Raw genomic sequence first — 23,594 nt, forward strand, 5'->3', positions numbered from 1 at the left:
GCATAGTACCTCTTAGATCATTGACTAAATACTCCAGAATTGTTCCTTTCTTACAATCTTAATGTTCTGCTGATCATTATGGACAGCTGAAAAAATATCTTTGAACAAACCTAATACTGTTGGACGTAAGGGGCTGGGGCTTCACAGTCTCTTCTATGGCTTCAGTAATGCAGGTGGCTGTAGTGAGATTATCAAAAATGGAAAATGTTTACTTCTCTTGTTGCCACAATCTATTTGTTTGCATCAGCCTCAAAAGAATGACCTGGGACTATTCATTTACTAGTCTTGCAATATTCCTTAACAGATCAAACATTGATTCAGTAGAGGAGAGATAAACAGAAGTGTATTTTAGCTTTTCTTGGTGGTCCAGAATAAGTTGTACACTAGTGATACACCTCATCCATGTGTTAGGATCCCTGGTTACCTTTCTCAGTAGTATCAGGTAAGAGTTTCTTTTGGCATCTCCATGGAGGTATGAAAGATGCCCAGAGTTTTACTGAACACTCCAAATGTATATGCTATCCTGCTATCTAAAATGCACCTTCTCTGAATTCATTTGATTTCAAAAGGAAAGGAAAGGACTGAGGTAAATCCAAACAGCCATGTAATACTCCATACGATATTTCTCCAGATGCTTCAAATGACTGCAATAATAGAAAGTTTGCTTTCTTTCTCCCTGAGATATTGGAATGATTGCTTAAATCCTTCTTTCTTTTTGATGGGCCTAAGATACTCTCTGTCAAAGTTGTGCAAAATTACTGATGGTCAAATGAATCTATAACTTGAACAAGGACTCCTTTAAACAAGGGATGCTAATTGAAAATTAATTATTTTTTTCTTTTGGTAAATTTTTTCTTTCAAGGAGGAAACAGTTGTTGGGGAAATTTTTTTATTCTCATATATCTGAGAATTTCTTTTAGAGTCTGTTCTTGTACCCATGTTAACTATGAGTGACATTTTAACTGGTGAATTTCCCACAGGCTGGTTCCACTCTTCTCTCTTAGATCTTGCCACCATTTAGCTTTGCATGTTCATAAGGTGTCTGTTTTTGTTTGTTTCTTTCTTTCTTTTTAATTTCATATAGTTCTTTCCACCTCCTGAGAATAGTTTTCTCTCAGATATTTCAAATGTCAAGTTGGATTTCTCATCCTATTCTTCTTGAATGTATTTTTCTTTTAAGGAAATAAGTGGGGTATGTACTTTCATAATTAATAGAATTAATGGAATAAAATTCAGTACAACTTAACCTTCTCTTTCAGTCAACACTATTTAATTTAAAAACTGATCATTACCATTCCCCAACTTAGAAGCAAACCCAATGATTTATGTGGGCAGAATTGTGAAATTCATGGCTTGATTTCTCCCACTGGGCTCTAGGAATCCCTTCAGCCTTTGGAACGGTAGATCAGTGCCAATAACTCTTATGTGTTTATTCATTCTGACAGCTAATGAAAGAAGAGTGCAGTTGCCATAGCAACCCTTGTGTGCCAACTTGCTGCATTTAAGATACAAAATGTCTTGTCTGAATATACTCTTTTGCCCTGTTGGCTGCCAAAGGGGCTGATTTAGTGTTCATAAACTCCAAAAATTTGACTTCTCTTAAATGCTCAATAAACATAACCTGTCTTTTCCAACCAAACAAGACTGTCTGGCTTATTAAACCCCTGTCCCCGTATCCAGGGACAACATTTAGTTGTCGCGGCTACTTCAACTCCCTGCCTACTTGGGAGATGAGGCATAACAGAGCAATGCTTTTTACTTTTTTTTTTTTTTTTTTTTTTTTTGCCTGTTTTGTCTCTGCCTAAGGGAAGATATCTTTTCCTCCAGGGCATGAAAGTGTAACTTAATGTCTATCAAGGCTCTAAAACATCCTCAGTTCTATGATGGCCTGCCAGTAATAGAATTAAAAAAATGGGTTCTATATATGAAAAACCCACAGCCAGTATAGCACTCAATGGTGAGAGACTGGAAGCTTTCCCTCTAAGATCAGGAATGAGACGAGGATGCCCGCTGTCACCACTGTTAATCAACATTGTACTAGAAGTTCTAGCCAGAGCAATTCGTCAAGAAAAAGAAATAAATGGCACCCAAATTGGAAAGGAAGAAGCAAAACTCTCATTATTTGCAGATGATATGATCTTATACTTGCAAAACCTTGAGAAATCAATGACACACCTACTTGAGCTAATAAATTCAGCAACGTGGCAGGATATAAGATTGATGCACATAAGTCAGTAATGTTTCTATACAGTAGAAATGACATAACTGAAGAGACACTCAAGAAAGATTCCATCTTCAATAGAAACTAAAATACTTAGGAATAAACTTAACCAAGGATGAAAAAGACCTCTACACAGAAAATTACATAACTCTACCAAAGGAAATAGAAGACAACCTAAAGAGATGAAGAGATATTCTGTGTTCATGAATAGGAAGGCTAAACATAGTTAAGATGCCAGCTCTACCCAAACTGATCTACACATATAATGCAATTCCCACCAAAATTCCAACAGTCTTCTTTGCAGTTAGTCAACAAATTTATTTGGAAGGGAAAGATGCCTCAAATTGCTAAAAATATTCTAAAAGAGAAAAATGAAGTGGGAGGACTTAACACTGCCTGACTTTGAAGCCTACGATAAAGCCACAGTAGTCAAAACAGCATGGTATTGGTACAAAGATAGACATATGAGCAATGGAATTGAATTGAGAATTCAGAAATAGACCCCCAGATCAATGGTTGACTGATTTTTTGTTTGTTTGTTTGTTTGAGAGAGAGAGATACGGAACTTTTTAATTCTTAATGAGAACAACTTTATAAATGGCAACAGATATTCTGGAAACAGGTTTAGTTATTAACACAATCCATGGACAAAAACAAGTTCAATTATGTTTTTTATAAATAAATATTATGTTACCCTTGCTAATTGTAACTCTCACATCACTCATATAAAAATGAATATATCAGGAAAATGAAATAATGAGAAAACTCCATGAAACAAAAAGAGTGAAGTATGACAAATCACATTCTCAATGACAATAAATGTCAGTGGATTAATCCCTAAAGAGTAGGTCAAGTCAGCTACTTATTCTTAAAAAGCATGCTCTCAAAGTGTAAATAAAACAACAAAATAAGATAAAAAAAAAGAAATGTTGAGAAAAGATATACTAGGCAATTGCAAAGAATAATAAAGCAGATGTAAACACATTCTAAACAGACATTCAGAGATTTTTAAAGCAACAAATGAAACAAAGTGGCCATTAAAAAGTGTAAATAGACAGATCTCATTTAAATATAAAAGAGAGTGAAAGAGACAGACAGACAGACACATAAAATATACTTAGAGGGAGAAACTGAACACATTGTTTTTTTTCTAGTTTGCATTGATTGCATTTTTACCCCAATACCACCCCATTTTTGACACATTGCAAGGTTGACATTCATTTGTTCCCCCTCATGTAAAAACATATTTGTATATTTTATCACAATTGTTGAGCACTCTAGGTTTCATTGAGTTACACAGTCCCAGTCTTTATCTTTCCTCTTTCCTTCTGGTGTCCCACATGCCCCTAACCTTCCCCTTTCAACCATACTCACAGTCGTCTTTGTTCAGTGTACTTACATTATTGTGCTGCCATCTTGTTCACAAACTCTGTCATTGTCTGTTTGTCAGAGAATATTTTAAACTCTCCCCCATTTTGAAGGATAGTTTTGCCGGATATAGGATTCTTGGTTGGTGGTTTTTCTCTTTCAGTATCTTAAATATATCACACCACTTTCTTCTTGTCTCCATGGTTTCTACTGAGAAATCCACACATAGTCTTATCAAGCTTCCTTTGTATGTGATGAATCACTTTTCTTTGCTGCTTTCAGGATTCTCTCTTTGTCTTTGACATTTGATAATCTGATTAAGAGTCGTGGTTTAGGTCTATTCAGATCTATTCTGTTTGGGGTACACTGTGCTTCCTGCATCTGTAATTTTATGTTTTTCACAAGAGATGGGAAATTTTCATTGATTATTTCCTCTATTATTGCTTCTGCCCCTTTTCCCTTCTCTTCTCCTTCTAGGACACCCATGACATGCACATTTATGTGCTTCATGTTGTCTTTCAATTCCCTGACACGTTGCTCATATTTTTCCACTCTTTTCCCTATCTGTTCTTTTGTGTGTAGAACTTCAGATGTCTTGTTCTTAAGTTCCTGAGTGTTTTCTTCTGCCACTTGAGCTCTGCTGTTGTAGGTCTCCATTGTGTCTTTCATCTCTTGTATTGTGCCTTTCATTTCCATAGGTTCTGCCAGTAGATTTTTCAAACTTTTGGTTTTTATCTTATGTTTGCCCAGTGTTTTCTTTATATCTTTCATCTCTTTTGCCATATCTTCCTTGAACTCATTGATTTGGTTTTTGATTGGGTTTAGCATATTTCTTTGAAAATCTTTAATTGATTATTTCATTAAAGCAAAGCAATATCTCAACTGTATCTTGATTGAGGTGTAAGTTTGTTCCTTTGACTGGGCCATATCTTCATTTCATTTTTCCTAGTGTGATTTGTGGTTCTCTGTTGTCTAGGCAACTAGTTTCCTTGGTTACCCCACTCAGATTTTCCCAGACCAGAACAGGTTCACATCTCAGATGGGGTTATATTCAGTTTCAAGTTCCCTTAAGGGTTTATCTTAGAAGATTGGCAGACTTTCCTGTGAGGCCTTTAGCCACTGTGCTTTTCCTAACCTGCCCAGCAGATGGTGTCTGTCAGCCTGTCATTCCTGACTGGTGTAAGGAGGTGTGGCCCCTTTAGTTCTCAACTGAGGTTGTTTCTGGTTTGATTGTTTTCCCCCAGGCCCTGGGGTCTGAGTTCTGAAGGGAGATCCACCACTAGAGCTGGGCTCCACCTCCTTCCTCTTAGGGAATATACACCCCCTAGGGAGTTATCTTCTGCATTTGAGTTGCTCCTTTGTCTCTCTGACTCTGTTATCTCCACCCCTGTCTGGGTCAGAGTGCTGTGAACTGAAAATGGCTGTGGCTCTCTCTACAGAGCCACTCAGTTTGAGAGAGAGAAAAAGGGAAAGAAAGCCCCCTTTCAGAGTCAGTCCATGGTCCCCTAGTTTCTCCCATCAGTCAGAGAGAGCACCTGGTCTTCTGGGCTCCCTTTCCTGGGGCAGAGTTGTTTTCTGGCTCTTTATAGTCAGTCATCACTAAAAGCCTCTCTATGCTTGTTAGGGGTTTCTATGTTTGTAGCTTGTATTCAGCAGTCCACATTTGTTAATTAAAACCCCAGTTGGAGCTGGACTGAGCTATATTCACTTGCTCCGAGACTGCTGCTTTCTCTTACAGTGAGGTCCTGCAGCTCAGCCTGCCATGGGGGAAAGGGGCTCACAGTGTGGTTCTGCAGTTTTTACTTATAGATTTTATGCCGCAATCTCAGCCATTCCACCCAATCCAGTTTGGTGTATGATGTGTGGACAGTCACGATTGTCCCCCAGCAGTTATTCCAGATTATTTACTAGCTGTTCCTGGTGGTTTATTAGTTGTTGCAGGGGACTAATTAAATTCCACTCCTCTCTATGCCACCATCTTGCCCCTCCCTGTGATGGTCGACTGATTTTTGATAAGTCCTCCAAATCCACTGAATTGGGACATAACTGCCTCTTCAACAAATGGGGTTGGGAGAATTGGATACTATATTTAAAAGAATGAAAGAGGACCCCCTACTTCACACCGTATACAAAATTAATTCAGCATGAATCAAAGATCTCAGTATAAGAGACTGTACCATAGAGCTCCTGGAAGATAATGTAGGGAAACATCTTCAAGACCTAGTATTAGAAGGTTGCTTCTTAGACCTTACACCTAAAGCACAAGCAATGAAAGAAAAAAATAGATAAATGGGAACTGCTCAGAATTAAAAGCTACTGTACCTCAAAGGAATTTTACTTTTCAAGTAAACTTTTCATTTTGTAATAATTTTAGCTTTACAGAAAAGTTGCAGAAAGTTCAGAGAGTTCCCATGTAAGCTTCACCCAGTTTCCCCAAATGTAAACATTTCATATAGCCTACATTATTTATATTGGTACATTCATCAAAACTTAGAAATTAATATTAATGCAATGTAGTTAACCAAACTGCAGACTTCATTCAGATTTCTCCAGTTTTCCCACTTATATCCTTTCTCCCCTCCAGGAGCCCATCTAATATACCATATTTCATTTAGTTATCATGTCTTCTCAGTCTATCTGTGATAGTTGCTCAGTTTTTCTGGTTCTTTTTGTTTGTTTGTTTTTTATGTCCTTGACATTTTTGAAAACTATTGGTCAGATATTTTGTAGAACATCCTTTAATTTGGGTTTGTCTGATGTTTTCTCCTGATTATGTTGGGGTTGTTTGTTTGGAAGAGGAAGATCACAGGGTGAAGTGCCTTTCTAATCACATCATATCAGAGGTCCTTGATAGCCACATGGTTTACCCCTGGTGGTGTTGACCTTGACTACTTAGTTGAGATGGTTTCTGCCAGGCTTCTCCACTATAAAGTTACTATTTTTCCCTTTCCATATTCTGTTCTTTGGAAATGAGTCACTAAATCTAGCCCACAATCAAGGGGAAGGCAATTAATCCCCACCTACTGGAGGAGAGAATGTCTACATATATTATTTATAATTCTTCTGTAAGAAATATTTGTCCCTTCTCTCCAATATGTTCAGTTATTCAATCATATATCTACATTAGAATGGACTCATATATTTTATCCTTTGACTTACAATCCAATTTGAGGCTATTTATTTTGTTGGTCAAGCTGTTCTAGCTTTGGCTGTTGGAAGAGCTCTTTTGGGTTGGCTCCTGCATCCTTTTGACATGTCCCATGTACTTTTAAGTTTTTTTAGTACTTCCTTACTTTCTGGCACTACAGAATATTTCAGGCTCATCTTGTAACTCCCCTGCTCCAGCTCTAGTATCAGCCATTTATCTAAGGAACCCAGATTCACTTTATTGGAGAATGGTCTCTAAAAAGCAAGGTTTGAGTGATGGGTGTGCTTGTTACTGTGATATTGTTGCTTCTTGCCCTCTCAGTGGACGGAGTTAGGAAACATAGGCATGGGTACTAACCCATGTATGTTCATATATTTATATTTATCCATCCATCTATCTGTCCCTCCATCCATCTGTCTATCTATCCCTCTATCTATCAACAATGAGTTTATACTAACGTATCTGAGTCTAATTCAGCACCATAGGCTTTATTCTAGTCTTCCCTGCTTGCTTATCTGTAACTTCTTTCTCTGACAATGAGAAACCCCAGATCCCATTTATGTGTAGCACATTTACTCATTTGTTCAATTCTAATATACATGAAAAATAATGTCAGGATTGTTGGAATATTGTCATTTTTCTACTTTCATTTTCTTTCTAATGTCTTTCACTTCTGCCTGCTATGTCTTTAACCATTGGTGCTCCTGTGGATTTTGACATGATAAAGTATTGCTTTCTTTCTGTTTGAACTAAAATGGGGACCAAATCTTGAGTAATTCCCTGAAAAGCCCAACTTTGTATAGCATTGCTGGCTTTGAACATTTCCTCCTTTAGGCTGGGACAGAAGTCACTCATGCATATTCCCAAAATGGGGCAAATAGACTTCCTTTTCCTCATTTTCTTAAAAGGCAATTCCAGCTGCCCATGAGAGGGTCCTTTGGCTTGCTCCTTCTGCTAGCTCTGATCTAGCTTAGGAGGAAGGAAAGAGGAAAGGGTCCTTAACTCTTGTTCAGCCACCGTGCATATCTTCTTCAGTCAGCTCTGTTATATAGCAGCTAACTTTCCACTAGCTTCTGCATTTCAAGTCCTCACATTCCAAGGAGCTCATCCTACCTCCCAAACAGGTCAGAGTTATTTCAAATACAAGAGTGTGAGATTGCAGACATTCTAGACCTCTTTTCCTCTGCTTGTGATCTCCTCACTAGGGTCAAATTTCAGAATCAGCCTCAGGGAATGTCCAATTCATTTGGCAAGTAAAGTAATTGAGGTCCAGAAAGTTTAAGTTAATGAAAAAAAAATTAAGAAAGGTCAGGAGCACGTGGCTACTTGAGAATTTGAACTGGACTAGAAATGACCAGCACTTGATCAGAAGAGACAAGGAAGTGAGTTCCCTTGTCTTGGTGGCATGTTGATTTATTATCATTTACAACCGAAATTTCATCTTGAAATCTCTGAAATTCAAACTTGTAGACTCAAAAAGTTAGCTTAAAATGATCATTGCCCATATTATTGGAAAATTCATCAAACTGGGGTGCATTTAGTTTCAATGCAGTCTGCTAAGGGTGCAGTAGGTTCTTTTTTTGCCACAGAAAATAAAATAATCTACTCTTCTAGCTATACCTTCTCACCTTGCATTTCCTTCCCTATTTCCCTGTTTATAGATCCAATTTTAAGAATCACTTCCAAAAGAAGGATAACATATCTTTAGAATAATCTTAGAAGTGGGCTAAATCCCAGGATTCTGCTTGTTTTTCTTTGGACCATGGCTGTCATTAAAGCAGACACTTTGCAGACTTTCAGTCAAGAGGGATGTCTTCTTCTGGGTGTTCCAAAGAACCTCTTGCTTTCCCAAAAGTACATATTCTGTTTAAAAAGTTTATCCCATGATTCCAAGTGGAGAACCTCCCTACTATTTGAGAATTATCAAAGGAATTAAAGGGATTAAGTTGTTACACATATTAGTCATCAGCAGTAGCGGAAAATTCATTATTTGAGTTATTTCATATGAAAACCAATTAATAAACCTCAAGACCATCTGCTCTTCAGCACTCCCTTTAAATCCAGAGAAAAGTGTTTTAAAGGTTCTTGAAAAAAATACAAGACACTTCTCTGGATGGGGAGAAGAAATGTACTTCTCGTAGCTTGTACATAAGACAATCCATAAACACCTGCTGTTGAAAGGTGTTTGTGGCGCTACTTAAGGTGGACGATAAGTCTCACTCTCCAGCAAGAGGGTGCCTCTGTCATCTGGGTGTTAACCTGGCAGCTTTCCTTCTTGGACTTCATCTTTCTCTTGAGGACATCATCTGTTTACCCAGGGCTGGCTGAGATGGACCTCATTGTGCTGAGCCCTCCAACAGCAGATGGTTACTTAGATAACCAAATGCCAAAGCCTCTTCTGAGGACATAAAAATGGCCAAGAAACACATGAAAAAATATTCAGCTTCCCTAGCTATTAGAGAGATGCAAATTAAGACCACGGTGAGATACCATCTCACACCAATTAGAATGGCTGCCATTAAACAAACAGGAAACTACAAATGCTGGAGGGGATGTGGAGAAATTGGAACTCTTATCCATTGTTAGTGGGACTGTATAATGGTTCAGCCACTCTGGAAGTCAGTCTGGCACCTTCTTAGAAAACTAGATATAGAGTTACCCTTTGATCGAGCGATTGCACTTCTCGGTACATACTCAGAAGATCTGAAAGCAGTGATGTGAACAGATATCTGCACGCCAATGTTCATAACAGCATTATTCACAATTGCCAAGAGATGGAAACAACCCAAATGTCCTTCAACAGATGAGTGGATAAATAAAATGTGGTATATACACAAGATGGAATACTACGCGGCAGTAAGAAAGAACGATGTGAAACATGACAACATAGATGAATCTTGAACATAATGCTGAACGAAATAAGCCAGGCACAAAAAGAGAAATATTATATGCTACCAAGAATGTGAACATTGAAAAATGTAAAACAAATGGTTTATAATATAGAATGTAAGGGAACTAGTGATAGAGAGCAATTAAGGAAGGGGGAATGATAACCCAATAAGAACAGATAAGCTATTGTAGGAAAATTTAACGTTCTGGGAATGCCCAGGAATGACTGTGGTCTGTTAATTTCTGATAGGTATGGTAGGAACAAGTTCACAGAAATGTTGCTATCTTAGGTTATTTTCTTGGGGTAGAGTAGGAACATGTTGGAAGTAAAGTAGTCATCTTAGGTTAGTTGTCTTTTCCTTACTCCCTTGTTACAGTTTGTTTGAAACATTTTTTTATTGTATGCTTTTTAAAAAAAATTTTTTTTATATAGCTGATTTTAAAAAAAAGAATTATTAAAAAAAAAACAATGAAAAAAATATGCAGAGCCCCCTTGAGCTGGTGGAGAATGCAGGGGTGTTGGGCTTTCCCACCTCGATGGTTGCTAACATGACCACAGACATAGGGGACTGGTGGTTTGATGGGCTGAGCCCTCTACCCAGGACTTGCCGTTGGGAAGACTGTTGCTGCAAAGGAGAGGCTAGGCCTGCCTATAATTGTCCCTAAGAGTCTCCCCCTGAGTGCCTCTTTGTTTTTCAGATGTGGCTTCTCCCTCTAGCTAAGCCAGCTTGGCAGGTGAAATCACTGCCCTCCCCTCTACATGGGATCAGACACGCAGGGGAGTGAATCTCCCTGGCAACGTGGAATATGACTCCCGGGGAAGAATCTAGACCTGGCATCATGGGATGGAGAACATCTTCTTGACCAAAAGGGGGATGTGAAAGGAAATGAAATAAACTTCAGTGGCAGAGAGATTTCAAAAGGAGCTGAGAGGTCACTCTGGTGGGCACTCTTATGCACAATTTAGACAACCCTTTTTAGGTTCTAGTGAATTGGAGTAGCTAGCAGTAAATACCTGAAACTATCAAACTACAACCCAGAACCCATGAATCTTGAAGACAATTGTATAAAAATGTAGCTTATGAGGGGTGACAATGGGATTGGGAAAGCCACAAGGACCACACTCCACTTTGTCTAGTTTATGGATGGATGAGTAGAAAAATGGGGAAGGAAACAAACAAACAAACAGACAAAGGCACCCAGTGTTCTTTTTTACTTTAATTGTTCTTTTTCACTTTAATTTCTATTCTTGTTATTCTTGTGTGTGTGGTAATGAAGGTATCGGGGATTGATTTTGGTGATGAATGCACAGCTATGTGGTGGTACTGTGAACGACTGAATGTACACTTTGTTTTGCATGACTGCGTGGTATGTGAATATATCTCAATAAAATAGATAAAAAACACATAATTAACTGAATTTCTGATCAATTTAAGGTGAAGGTTGAATCATAAATGTTAAAATCTTTCTAAAATATGTTTGTCTATTTTCTACCACAAAATATTGAACTCAGTTTCAAAAAAAAGAAGCCTCTTCTGGATGGTTACAGCATATATCCAGGCAGAGTGTCAAGAAACTTCATCCTTGGCCCCAAACCTTTCTCCTGTGGCTGTAAATGCTATTGGGAAGACTCGGTCACTCACTGAGCAAGTAGGAGAAGGGTGAATGAAAAGATGAAGGAGAGACAAACCAGATCTCACCCTGGGACAGAGAGGGTGGGAGATACCTAGTTCCCTCCTTTCTCTCCAGCTGCCACCATCCTGATGTGGGAACAGTGACAGGAGAAGTGATGAAAGTATAAAGTCTGGGAGCCAGGCTTTGAAAGCTTATGGCTTGGGTGCCTCTTCCCAGCAGGGCCCAGAGGAAAGAAAAATGAAAGCTGCTACTTAGTTCTCAAGTTTAGGGAAGGGTGAAAGAGCCCTGTGATGTTTAAGTTTGTGCAGTGTTGTCTGGCCTGGCTTTGGTCAAGAAGGAGGATGCAACTGACAATGGTGCCTGTTTGAGTTCAGAATGCAAACTGTTGTGTCTCTCTGCCCCCATGGCAAGTGTCAGCTGGGCAGAGCTGCATGAGTGGAGAGGGACCCCCAAGCTCCCCTCTCTTCTCTCCACTGACCACACCTTCCCCCACTCCTCCTAATTAAATGAAGGTGGGCAGAGTCTGTGTTTTATCAATGAGTAAGCTTTTCTGAGAACTTATGTTGTACCACAGTATTGAAAATACATATAATTTCTGTCCCAAGGATCTTACAGAGCTTACAATCTAGGACAGATTACTGCATTATTACAAATCAGGTATTAAACAAGTGCATACTGTTTTAAATTCACGTGCACAGAACTCATACCCAAGTTGAGGTCGATTTTGCTCTTCTCCTTCTTCGGTCTCTGACTTGTTTGCCTCTGCCTGAGAGAGTATTCCAGGGGCCATATTGTGGACAAGCTACCTGACAGACATAAAGCAAAAAGGAGAAACAGTAAATAGATTCTCACAGGCCAGGGGTTGTTTTTGCCTTAGTCCCTTCTTCTCCCAGCTTCGTCCGAGTGGTGGGTTACAAGCAGCTGCCCTGTGGGACGCTTGCAGCTCCACATGCTGAACAGGTGGCATCTCCCCTGGCATGGCTTAGCCAGGTGTTTCCTGCCAGTGGGAAAGAGCAGCCTGCCAGAACCGCCAGTCTCCCCATATATGTATCCAAGCACACAGCATGCACAATTTATTTAGCTCATCCCTGAGGGTGAAAATCATTTCCACTGTATGAGTTTTCCATTTCTAAAAAAATAAGGGAGGTTAAAATTGTGAATTATACATTATAACGTGCACAGACCTCAGCAATGTTTTTAAGGTGCCTCCTTCCCAGCACAGCGAGAAATGGCTCCGACCTCATCCTCGGGCATTCCAACCTCTGGCACTGACGTCAGGATGGTGGCGCCTTTGTCTGGCAGTTGGCAAAGCCCAGCGTGGGCCAAAAGGAATTGGAATGACTCCACTCCACCAACTGGCCAAGCCTCTCCTCCCCTAGCACCGTCTCACCTCCCTTATGAAATGTTGGGGGAAGGCAGAGGGAGGAGAGGGGCAAAGTAAAAGAAACAGAAAGAAAACTGAAGAAAAGAGTATTTGTGCAAAAGTTCGGTGGCCAACTCTCCTCCACGATTTCCAGCTATGCAGTAAGGTCTGTTACAGGGAAACACTTGGCAGCTTTCCAGACTTCACCTGCTGGGACTCAGTTTAGACTCGCTACCCCTTTGGTAACACTGGGCTCCAGGGTCCAGATCACATCTAACCCCACTGGGGCTGGGTTTCAGGGGCTGACGGCTTTATCCTGCTCAACCTGTAGGCTTACGCTTGACATTGTGATTCACACATTCTACTCGCATGCAAACAGTCTCTGCCTCTGACCATCCTTTGACCCCCCTCACCTGGGTGGGCTTTATTCATTATAACAGGAGGGGAGAAAAGAGGAAAGGGGAGCTCTTTTTTCCTTGGGTTTGCTCTGCCATTTACTTGTGTTGTTATTTATCTTGTTAAAAGGCATATCTGTACATGGCGATCCCTTAAGATGTGGACTTGATCTTCTATCCTTTTGTGCTCCATCCATCCGTCCATTCATCCATCCATCCTTTTATTCATTCAATAAATATCTGTTGTTGGCACTTTGACCAGCACTGGGATTAGAATTCTGGATAAGAATTGGTCCCTGCTTAGGGAGTCCACTATCTAGCAGATGTCAGATGTAGACAAAGTAATCAGAGTAGTGCGAAAAGGGTTGAAGGAGGAAGGAGTCCTCAAGAAGATATGGTTGGATGGAGGTGGGCACTCGTATATCATGGAGAACATCGCAGAAGAATCACAGGACAAGGCACTCCCCAGGAGAAGCTTGGCAGGGGGCATTTTCACATGCTGCCTGCCATGTGCAGAGACAGATGGTGCAAAAGAGCTTGGTCAGGGTGGCCTGGGTGTGGGGTTGGAAAGTGGCCAGTGGTGAGATGGAGAAGGAGCAGGAGCCAGGTCATGAAAAGCTTTGTATGCCATGGTAAGGGGTTTGTACATCCTACCCCCAAAGCAAGGAGGAGCCTTGAAGAATTCTGAGCATGGGAGTGACCTCAGTTGCATTCTGGAAAGATTATTCTATCAACAGGGTGGGGGATGATCTGAGGTAGAGTAAGACTAGAGATGGGGAAAACAGAAGACCTTAGAGGTATGTGCGATAAGGCAGGGAGCTGGGCAGGTGACAGGGGCAGATCAGAGTTTAGAGAAAAATCTCATCCTTTTGGAGTCCAAATCTCATAAATAGGCTGTGAGCTTCCTGAAAATAGGAATCACATCTTGTCTTCATATTTATGGTGCTTACCATTGTAGTCACCATATGGCAGGTGCTTGAAAAATGTTAGGAAGAATGAATAAAATAGACACGATGGTGGTTAATTTGATATAGTTGGGAGAAAGAAGGGACTGTGAAAGCACAATTCTGAATCTTCTAGCTTGCATGCCCCCTGGAAAACACTTGAGTACATGTCTATTTCTAGGCTGAAGTTGTAACTGAGAAATTAAGAATTAACAAATGATTATGATTACTGAATCATTATATAGATGCTTCTCTTTCTATATTGTAGAATAGGCAGACGTTAACACCTGAAATTACTGAAACTCAGTCTCACCTTTATTTATACTTTCTATTGCAGTGGTTATTCTAGCCTGGTCTCAGCCTTGTTTAGAGCTATTACTGTAATGGTAAGGACTCCATCTCCCCCCTCCCACCTACTTTGTTTGAATCCATAAAATCTCTGAACTCCTTAGACTCAGGGAGACAAGATCTCTGAACTCCTTAGACTCAGGGAGACAAGATCTCTTGCTTTGCATGTAGCATTCAGCTCTTTCTCTCCTTGAAACCCCAGTGTCATGGATTGGCTGTTATGTGCATCGAGCAGAGAACCCACCACTTTTGTTTGGCATCAATTTGGCAACCCAGATGGGATGAAGATTCCTAAGAAGCAAGGAGCTGACTGCCTACAGCTCTGGAGCCCTAGGGGGACAGGTAGACATGGTAATCGAGCCTTTTGCAGCTGCTAGACTTCTTTTAGTGTAGAGGCCCAGTAACCAGGTTTTCCTCTGCTCTGCCAGCACCTCAGATCCTTGGCACCTTAAAAAGCTTCAAAGGGAGAAACAGTTTCCAGTTCCATGTCCAGACATCTGAATGGGTGAGTGGGTCATCAAAGTGAAAGTGGATTGGGAAGTTAGTACGGTGGTTCGAGTCCCCTGGACCTGGGCTGGAGGCCCCGGGTTCCACATCCAGAATGATCCCCCTTGCTCTGACCTCTACACCGTTCTGTTTTCTGGGTACCATCCTGTATGGGGTTCAACATCCCACCCTGAGTTTGTTTGTTGAGTATACTCCTCAAAAATAAGTAATCCAACAATTAATTGCTGCTTAATGAAATTAAGTAAGTGTATGATGCCTGTTTAACTGTCAACTGGTGTGTTATTTAGGTATAGTAAGTGTTTAATGCCTGCTTAATTGTTAATTGGTATGTTTGGTCCAGTTATTAATTGGTGTGTTACTTAAACATAGAGTACGTGTTAAGCATCTGTTTAAATTCTTTAGTTGGAGTGTTACTGCATTTGTATTATTCAAGTTTTTTAACTGGTTATGGATTATGTAAATTCTTGAAAATGGGAAATTCTGATTCTAATAGTGTTCCTAAATGTAGCCCTTTGAGCTGTATTTCGAAAAACTGGTAAGACTTTAGTTATGAGCCTATGGAAAAAAATGATTTACTTCTCTAACGCAGTCTGGCCTCAATATGGTTTAGAATCAGGAGAGAAATGGCCTGAAAATGGCTCTATAGAAAAGAACACTGTATTAAAGTTAGGGTTGTTCTGCAGGAGAGAGCAGAAATGGGATGAGATGATGTATGTTCAGTGCTTTGTCTTCCCAGTAATCGGTGCTGATGAGAACATGTAAAATTTTACTTGTAAAGACTAGCAGAGAAAAAGAAAAATGTCTTCCCTGATTCAAACCCAGACAATATAATAGAGGCTTCATTAACTACCTCATCTGTTCCACCTGTACCCTGTAACCGAGAGGCCAGCAGAGCAGGAAAGGAGGATACAAATTGGGCTACTATTCAAGCATATCAGAAAAGGATGAAAAAATAGGGTTCAAATTGGTGATTTTATATTTCTGTATTTCTAGGTTTTTGTGTGTGTCTTAAGTTTCTTTGGGCAGTGTATATTTTTCTACCTCTGGATGGTAACACCAAATTGGCAAATAAAATTCTTAAAAGAACTCTATTTGAATTGCTTAAGAATAACTAAGTGCACACACACACACACACACACACACACACACACACATATGTATATAAATTAGTACTGGAGTTAAAAAAAGAAAAAAAGAAAATCCCTCTAGGCGCCAGGGTTCAAAGCCTTGGTTTTTGTAATTACTGTAAACAAACCTACACATTGGAAAGAAACTGCCCCCGGAATTTCCTGAAAGCTTCAGAAGGCTGCCTTGGGGAAAGTCAAAGACTTTTCCAATTGTGTCAGTCACAGCTTTAGATGAAATAGATCTATAATTGGAAACAAAAGAAGGGTATGGGAACTCATCAACACTAAGGCCACCTTAAGGGTCTTAAATCCCACCACCCTCTTTTACAACTTTTAAAACCAGGCCTCATCCTTTCTATCTCTCCTATCCCTCCCGCTGGGGCCTAACCAGCTAAGGCAGCTATGGGGGAAAGGTTGCGTATAAAAAGTTGGGGCAGGTGGGCTTGGTTTTGAATTCTTTCTGCTGGACCTGGAGATTAGAAATGTTAGGCACAGAGGAAATGTTGTGGAATGGGCCATGTTTGTTCTGAGAGAACTCCCCAGTTAATTTTTTTTCCTGATATACCTTTGCAATATAACCGCAATAAACAAATCATAAAAATATAAATAGCCTTGGGATGGGGTAACTGAATAAGATCTAATTGCCAAATTTCAATAAGCAAAAGAAAAATGTCCTTGAGAACTACGGAAAAGTTTTTCTGGATTTATGGTTGGGACACATTAAAAAATTGGTGCATATTTTCCAGAGGTTGATGCTTTTGAGGTTGTTTGTAATTTTAGGGTATGATGAAAACAGAGATTTTTTTTTTTTAACCTCCGATAGTAATGGGAACATTATACCCATTAAATCTTTAAAATGGTGAAAAATCAAGGTTTGTGTTTAATGAAATTATTAGTTTGACACTCTATTTTAAAAAATTATGCTTTGTAGGAGGCTTAAAGACAGTATCGAAGATCTTTTTCGTAACTTAAGGTGTATGGATATGTAAAATATACAGGATGTACTTTGTCAAGGAAAGGGGTGTAGTTTTGTACTTGAGAATAAATAGGACAAAGCCTGGGTGAATATGGAAGGTTGTAGAAGTTTGTGGAAGCGAATTTTGTTTATCATAGTCAATGCTGACTAAAATGTGATAAAGTTGTCTAAAGGGGGTGTAGTTCTATAAATGGCTAGTTTTAATGTGTTAAGACAAGACCTGAATGGGTACAGAAGGTTGTAAAAGTGTTGCAAAACTGAATTCAATTTGTCATAGTCAATGCTGACCAAAAATTTGATAGGCTTGTTTATAATATTTTGTAAGAGCTCTTTCTGTCAAACTGTGTATTCAGATACAACCGGAGTTTAGTTTTCTCTGTAAAATAATGCAGATTGTTGTTCTGCTCTTACCGAAAGTTACAAAAAGTTTTTCTTAACCATCTGAGAACTCTGACTAGAAGACAAATATTCTATGTCATGTCAGAATAGTACCCTTATTTATGTTTATGTTGACCTTATCATCCTTTATTTTAGAAGACTTTTTATTGTCACTTTGGTTAAATAAGGAACCAATATTGTTTCACAGTAACCCATTTTCCTGTTTAGCATAGTGTTCAAATCTGACAATTTTTGACATGTTGCCCTCCCAAAATTGAACCCTAAAGGATGTCTTTTATTTCAAACTGTTGCAAAGGATTTTGTTCATTTACCTTGAAAAGTGAGGTGATACTACATAGGAAGCTCTTAGGAGGTATTACAATAAGAAAAAGGGATTTTCTCTTCTTCTGTTAACTAAATATATATGGGTGAAATGTCATTCATATATTTAGAGATTGTATAAAATTCAAAAGGCTTGACAAAGTTCTCACTGTCCATGTTATATCTATGTTGCTCAAATGTGATACAGATCATGAAAACAACCAAATTTACTTGTCAGGTACACTCCCTTGTTCTAATGCTTCTCTAAAAGTACAGGCAGTCACCTAAAAGGGACTTTAAAAGAGAAGCAAAGCAATTATGTAAATTTTGTTCTACCTGTTAATTAACATAACCCTGGTAAATGTTTAAAGGTGGGCTCAGTCAAAACTTCTACTACGGTTTGTGGTTGATGACCCCAATATAAGTCAATTGTTGATTGTTTTTATTTCTGAAAATAGCTTTATTTAGAAATCTAGAAAATGCTTATAAGAAAATTAGGGTCTAGATTGTAAGCTCTTACAGCAGTCACACTCAATTCCTGGGCTCTAACTGTTATTTCTAAATTCTGAGATGTTTTGCTCTTTGTGTATTACCTGGTAGCTCCCTGGGGCTTTGGTTATCAGTGTGATACCTGAGACTCAGAGTTCTCCAGCTCCAGAAGTATTAAAGAAGCAACGTTACCCCATACAGCAACTGTTAAAGAAGCTGAAAAAGATTAGTCTTCAATTAGGGATGTAAATGAGGCTGATCTGGCTAGATTTAAAATAAAACAGAATACAGGTAAAAGATGATATTGTCTGTATTTTAAAACTTTAATTTCTGTGTGAGACCAAAGGAGAGATTTATTTTGTCCAAAATTTAAATGTTTTATGACACACTAATTTAACCTGTCTGCTCAGTTTATTTAAACATCTAATTCAGCTTTATACGGCACAGTATCTAGAATAGGGAATGAGATCTTTGTATTCTGTGTAAACTGATGTAATACTCTGATGTATTTCAGAGTGTTTTGGGCATAAAATGAAAAAGTATTTGCAAGATCCCTTGAGGGACTGGGGAAAGAAAGTGGGGAACTATTAAACTTCCCCACCTGAGGAATTCAAGCAATAGGGGCTCCTAATTTATCTAAAATATGTGAGCCTTGCCTAATGACATAATGCCTAAGAGTCGCTCCCTGAAATTCTCCACGTTGTTCAAATGTGGCTTCTGTCTGTAAGCCAAACTCTGCAGATAAACTCACTACCTTCCCCCTTATGTGGGACATGACTTTCAGGGGTAAATTTCCCTGATACCATGGGATTAGCAATGGATTTGTGATCTAAAAGGGGAAAAGAAATAAAGTTTCAGTGGTTGAGAGATTTCAAATAGAGATGGGAGATCATTCTGGAGGTTACTCTTATGCAGATCTCAGCCAGATATTGCCAACCCTATTCCAGAAAACCCTAAGGAACCCGTGTGGTTATAAATCACCTCCTTCTTGGTTATTAAGTTTATTTTTCAGTGACTTAAAGCCTCTGGATTGTTCCTAAGCCAGATAAGCACTGAAACCCAGAGGTACCATTATTTTCCAAGAATGACAACCAGTTTCATTCCTCGTTTACCCCGTAATGTCATCACCCCTTTCAGCATGAACAGATTAGAATGGTCAAAGCCCAGATATTCCTCAAGATTAAGGAGTGAACTAAAACAAAAGGGAGGAATTGTGACTGAGAAATTGAGAATTAACAAATGATTATGTTTCTGAATCATTATATAGATGTTTTTCTATATAGGTGTGTTTCTTTCTATATTGTCGAATAGGCAGAAGTTAATACCTGAAATTACTGAAGCTCAACTAGTCTCACCTTTATTTATACTTTCTATTGTAATGCTTATTCTAGCCTGGTCTTAGCCCTGTGTATACTTACTGCTCTTACTGCTGTAATGTTTAACAATTCCATCCCCCCACCCCTTGTTTGAATCCATAAAAATCCTGTACTCCTTAGACTCAGGGGGACAGATTTTTGGTAATATCAAAAATTTTGTTTTGCTGTAAACAAGAAACAAAAATACTGATTCCTTTTCAGCTAGAAGCATTTACCACTTAGAATGATGCTTTTCCAAGCCTCCAGGCAGCCTCCTGAGGTTTCTTTAATTCTAGTTCTGTATGATAGTTTATCTCAAGTCCCTTGATCGAGGTCATAGGTGTGGGGTCCTTTGACATTAGAGTCTTGTTTGGTTGAGCCCATGTCTCTCAGAATCTCCAGGATAAGGATGAAATTTCCTTAGGGGAGGAAATTCACCTACTCTGCTACAGTCATCTGTGAATTCTGAGGTTGAGATGGCTTATCTACAAAGCTAGTCTACACATTCCTGAAGACATCTCCTAAGTGAAAGAAGTGTCTTTACCCAATATAGCCATTACTTTTGATCGTTTTCACTTTCAGACTAGTGAGTGGCCATCCCACATTTCTAAATTTCATTTTTCATATCTACATAGTAAGTGGTTGGGCCAAGATTCTTTGCAGTACTAATGTTTCATGGAATTCTATGTTTATTATACATATGATGATTCATCACGCTAGAGAATGTAAACTGGTTATTGCTTTAATTGTTCACAACATGAACAAATCCTGTTTTTTCAAAAGGAAAATTTCCTGATTTTGTTGAGAAACTTGCTCAAGTGGGAAAGCAACACTATTTTCAGTCATGATTAAAAGGATGATGTTTGAAGTTTTATGCAATATTTTCATGCCAGTCTCTCCTTTGCAGCTCTTTACGGTGTTCTGTTTGAGAAGAACAAGGAGGCTGCCTTTGCCAATTACCGCCTTTGGGAAGCTCTGGGATTCGTTGTTGCATTTGGATATAGCACATTTTTGTGTGTCAATGTCAAGCTCTACATTCTACTAGGAGTCCTGATTCTGACTATGACGACTTACGGAACAGTTGAATACATAGAGTCCAAGAACACAGCCACGCCACTTGCTTTAGGACAGCCAAACCAAGAACACGTCCAAACAAACATGTGAAAGCAACAGACTCCATGGCAGATGCACTAAGAGAAGATCAGCAAGAGAGATTTATTTGAAGATGCCTCAGAGTATATAGTTGATTCTTCCCAACTATTTCAGCAATATTTGGACATTCTGAAAATATTATATAATTTCATTTTCCTTGTAATTTTTTCCTTCTAACAAATTTTCAGTCCCCCATCTTGTCTTCATGTATGAGGCCATACATGAAGGTATCAGTTTATTTAATTTCATATACAAGAGAAAGAAGCTTAGGGTACTGTCAACCAATTTGCTTGGATTCATGGGCTTATGCTTGTTTTTGCTGTTGTTGGTTTTGTTTTTGGTTTGTTGTTATCATTGTTATTTTTAAGAATTGGAAGACTGCTTAAAATAATGTAGCTTAACACCATAATTTTACAGATGGGTAAAACAATGTCCTGAGAAGCCAATTAACTTTACCTCACAAAGTCAATCAGTGACACAGCTAGGACTAGAGTCTATGTCTCTTGAAACTTATAGAATATATGCATTTTGGAATAAATGCAATTCTATTATGGACTTACCACCTGTCAAAATATTTTTATTCTAAATGCTTATCTGGACCACAAAAAAACTTAATTAATTAATCAAATAAGTGGCACAGAGTGTTGGAGATCATTGGGAATCTTCAATAATAATTTCAGGTAGGATATATTACACAAGACTGTTAACATGATAAAATTGGACATAGGGCGTATTTTTTATGTTATATGCCAATCCTTACCATTAACATGTATAGCATCATTGTAAGAGTCTTTTCTCATTCCTCATCTCCTTTAACTGCTTGGTAGCAGCTAATAATGCCATCTACTGTCTCTTTCCTCAAATCCTCTATTTTTCATGGCACTTTCTATATCCTCTGGGACCTCTCTGATCAGAGTTCCTTGTTGTTTAGTTTCTCTTTTCTCCTTTCACCCCCAAGATTCTTTCTTTTACCCTTTCCTCTTTAGTCCACAACATTTCCCCTAGGCTTCTGCTAGTTCTTCTGTGAAGATGACTCTGCCATCTACATGTCCTCCTCACTCATCTGAGGACAACCCCCTGGCTGGTCACCCCAGTCTGGCACCCCTCCAGTCCTAAAGCAAGGTTCTGGAAGGAAGAAGGGAAGGAAGGAGGGAAGGAAGAAAGGAAAGAAGGAAGGAAAGGAGGGAAGAAGGGAAAGAAGGAAGGAAGGAAGGAAGAAAAGAAGGAGGGAAGGAAGGAAGAGAGGAAAGAAGGAAGGAAGGGAGGAAAGAAGGAAGGAAGGAAAGGGAAGGAGGGAAAGAGGGAAGGAGGGAAGGAGGGAAAGAGAAGGAAAGAAGGAAGGAAGGAAGGAAGGAAGGAAGGAAGGAAGGAAGGAAGGAAAGGAGGAGGGAAATAAGGAAGGAAGAAAGGAAGGAAGGAAGGAAGGGAAGAGACTCTTTTTTATAACTCTTCAGTGAATTCCTATTTTCTACGAGTTAAATTCATCAATCCTCCTTACCATGGCATTCTCCAGTTTGCTCTCCTGACTTCCTCTCAAGCTCAAGCTTTCCTTGTTCTCACTTTAAGATCTGTAGACTTTTGCTCATGTTTCCTTCTCTTTAAATACCTCCTGCCCTCAACACCAATTTTTCAAGCTTAAATGGACTGCTCTCAATGCCTCTGTAATGTGCGTTATACTTAATATTTTGTGTGGACATCTCCTTCTCTTGGAACTTAAGCTTTCCAATATCTAGTATACTAGATATAATGAATGTTTGTTGAATGAAATAAATTGTATCAATAATTCAAGGAAGCACTAACCCATTTTTGGATTCTCAATGAAATTCTTGTCAAATACTCCCAAGTGGTCCATTCATTCATTCAGTATTAATTGAGCACCTACTATGTATGCTAGACTATCTAGTGATACAATGATGAGCAAATGCAGGCATGGTTCTTCCTTCATACCATCATCCTCCCAGGCCCAAATGAAATGCCAGTAACTCCTTGCAGTCTTCAATAATCCTCCCAATAAAAGCTGGGTCTCTATATTCTCTACATCACATGACTCTTTGTTTTTCCTTTTCCTACTATTTGTGGTAGGCTACCTTATGTTCTTCTAGATTGTAAGATACCTGCCCATCTTTGTATTTCTCACTATGTGTAGCTCAGGACATTTAAAAAACATTCAAAACTCATGAGACATGAGGGACATTAAGGAATGTGCAAAAGTCTAGTAAGAAAGGGGGACACATCAGAATCATAGTGTAGAGTCCTGGAGCGCAGAACCCAAAGGCAAAGGGGAGTGCAAGCAGTCCCTGAGCTTCTTTCCTTCCTCCCTCCCTCCCTCCCTCCTTTCCTTCCTTCCTTCCTTCTTTCCTTCCTTCCTTCTGTCAATCTATCCATCAATCCCTTCTGGGAGGCTGGAGGGAACGCTTAGCAACTGTCTACATTAAACAATACTTAGTGTGTGATGTGACTTGCTACTGGATAACTCAGTGAGATCCATAGATGTGTTGACCTAGCTAAAAAGGCAAAGATTAGATGGTCAGTACTGTTGCTGGAAGTACTTAGCCCCTCCTTAAGACTGTTTCGTTTGTGTGTGTGTGTGTGTGTGTGTGTGTTTTGGGTCACATAGCCATTTATTAGCTGAAGTGGAACCAGAAACCAAGTCACATGTATGTTGTAAAATATATGGCTGAGCCAACCAAATGTTTTGATGACCTTTACATCCAAGTCTTGTTCTACACAATTCAGAAATCATTTGCTCCGATTACTACTGACCTGTATGTTTGCAGAGCTGTAGCCTACATTGGGGATCATATCCTTCCCCACACTAAGGCTGATCTTAATGTTAATTAATAATGTTTTCCCACAAGCCATGAAAATTCCTGTTAGTTAGCAAAGAACATTTTGTGAGTGAATCTTCCTGGATTGTAATGCTGTATTTTTATTTGGAAAAGATGGGTGCTATAGAAACTTTGTGTTCTGATGGTGTG

At 39.1% G+C, this 23,594-nt stretch overlaps 1 protein-coding gene across 2 annotated transcripts in view; it reads left to right on the forward strand.

Annotated features, from left to right (window-relative positions):
* Positions 1–21,175, forward strand: part of UNC93A (unc-93 homolog A) — a 66,583-nt gene extending 45,408 nt beyond the window's left edge. For both annotated transcript variants that reach the window (XM_037817708.1, XM_037817707.1), the window contains one exon: positions 20,372–21,175. In XM_037817708.1, coding sequence (XP_037673636.1) covers positions 20,372–20,628 — 257 coding nt within the window. In that variant the 3' untranslated portion in view covers positions 20,629–21,175. The remainder of the gene's footprint in view (positions 1–20,371) is intronic.
* Positions 21,176–23,594: the final 2,419 nt, after the last annotated feature.

Source organism: Choloepus didactylus, chromosome 24 (assembly GCF_015220235.1).
Source record: "Choloepus didactylus isolate mChoDid1 chromosome 24, mChoDid1.pri, whole genome shotgun sequence".
In the NCBI taxonomy this organism is placed as follows: Eukaryota; Metazoa; Chordata; class Mammalia; order Pilosa; family Megalonychidae; genus Choloepus; species Choloepus didactylus.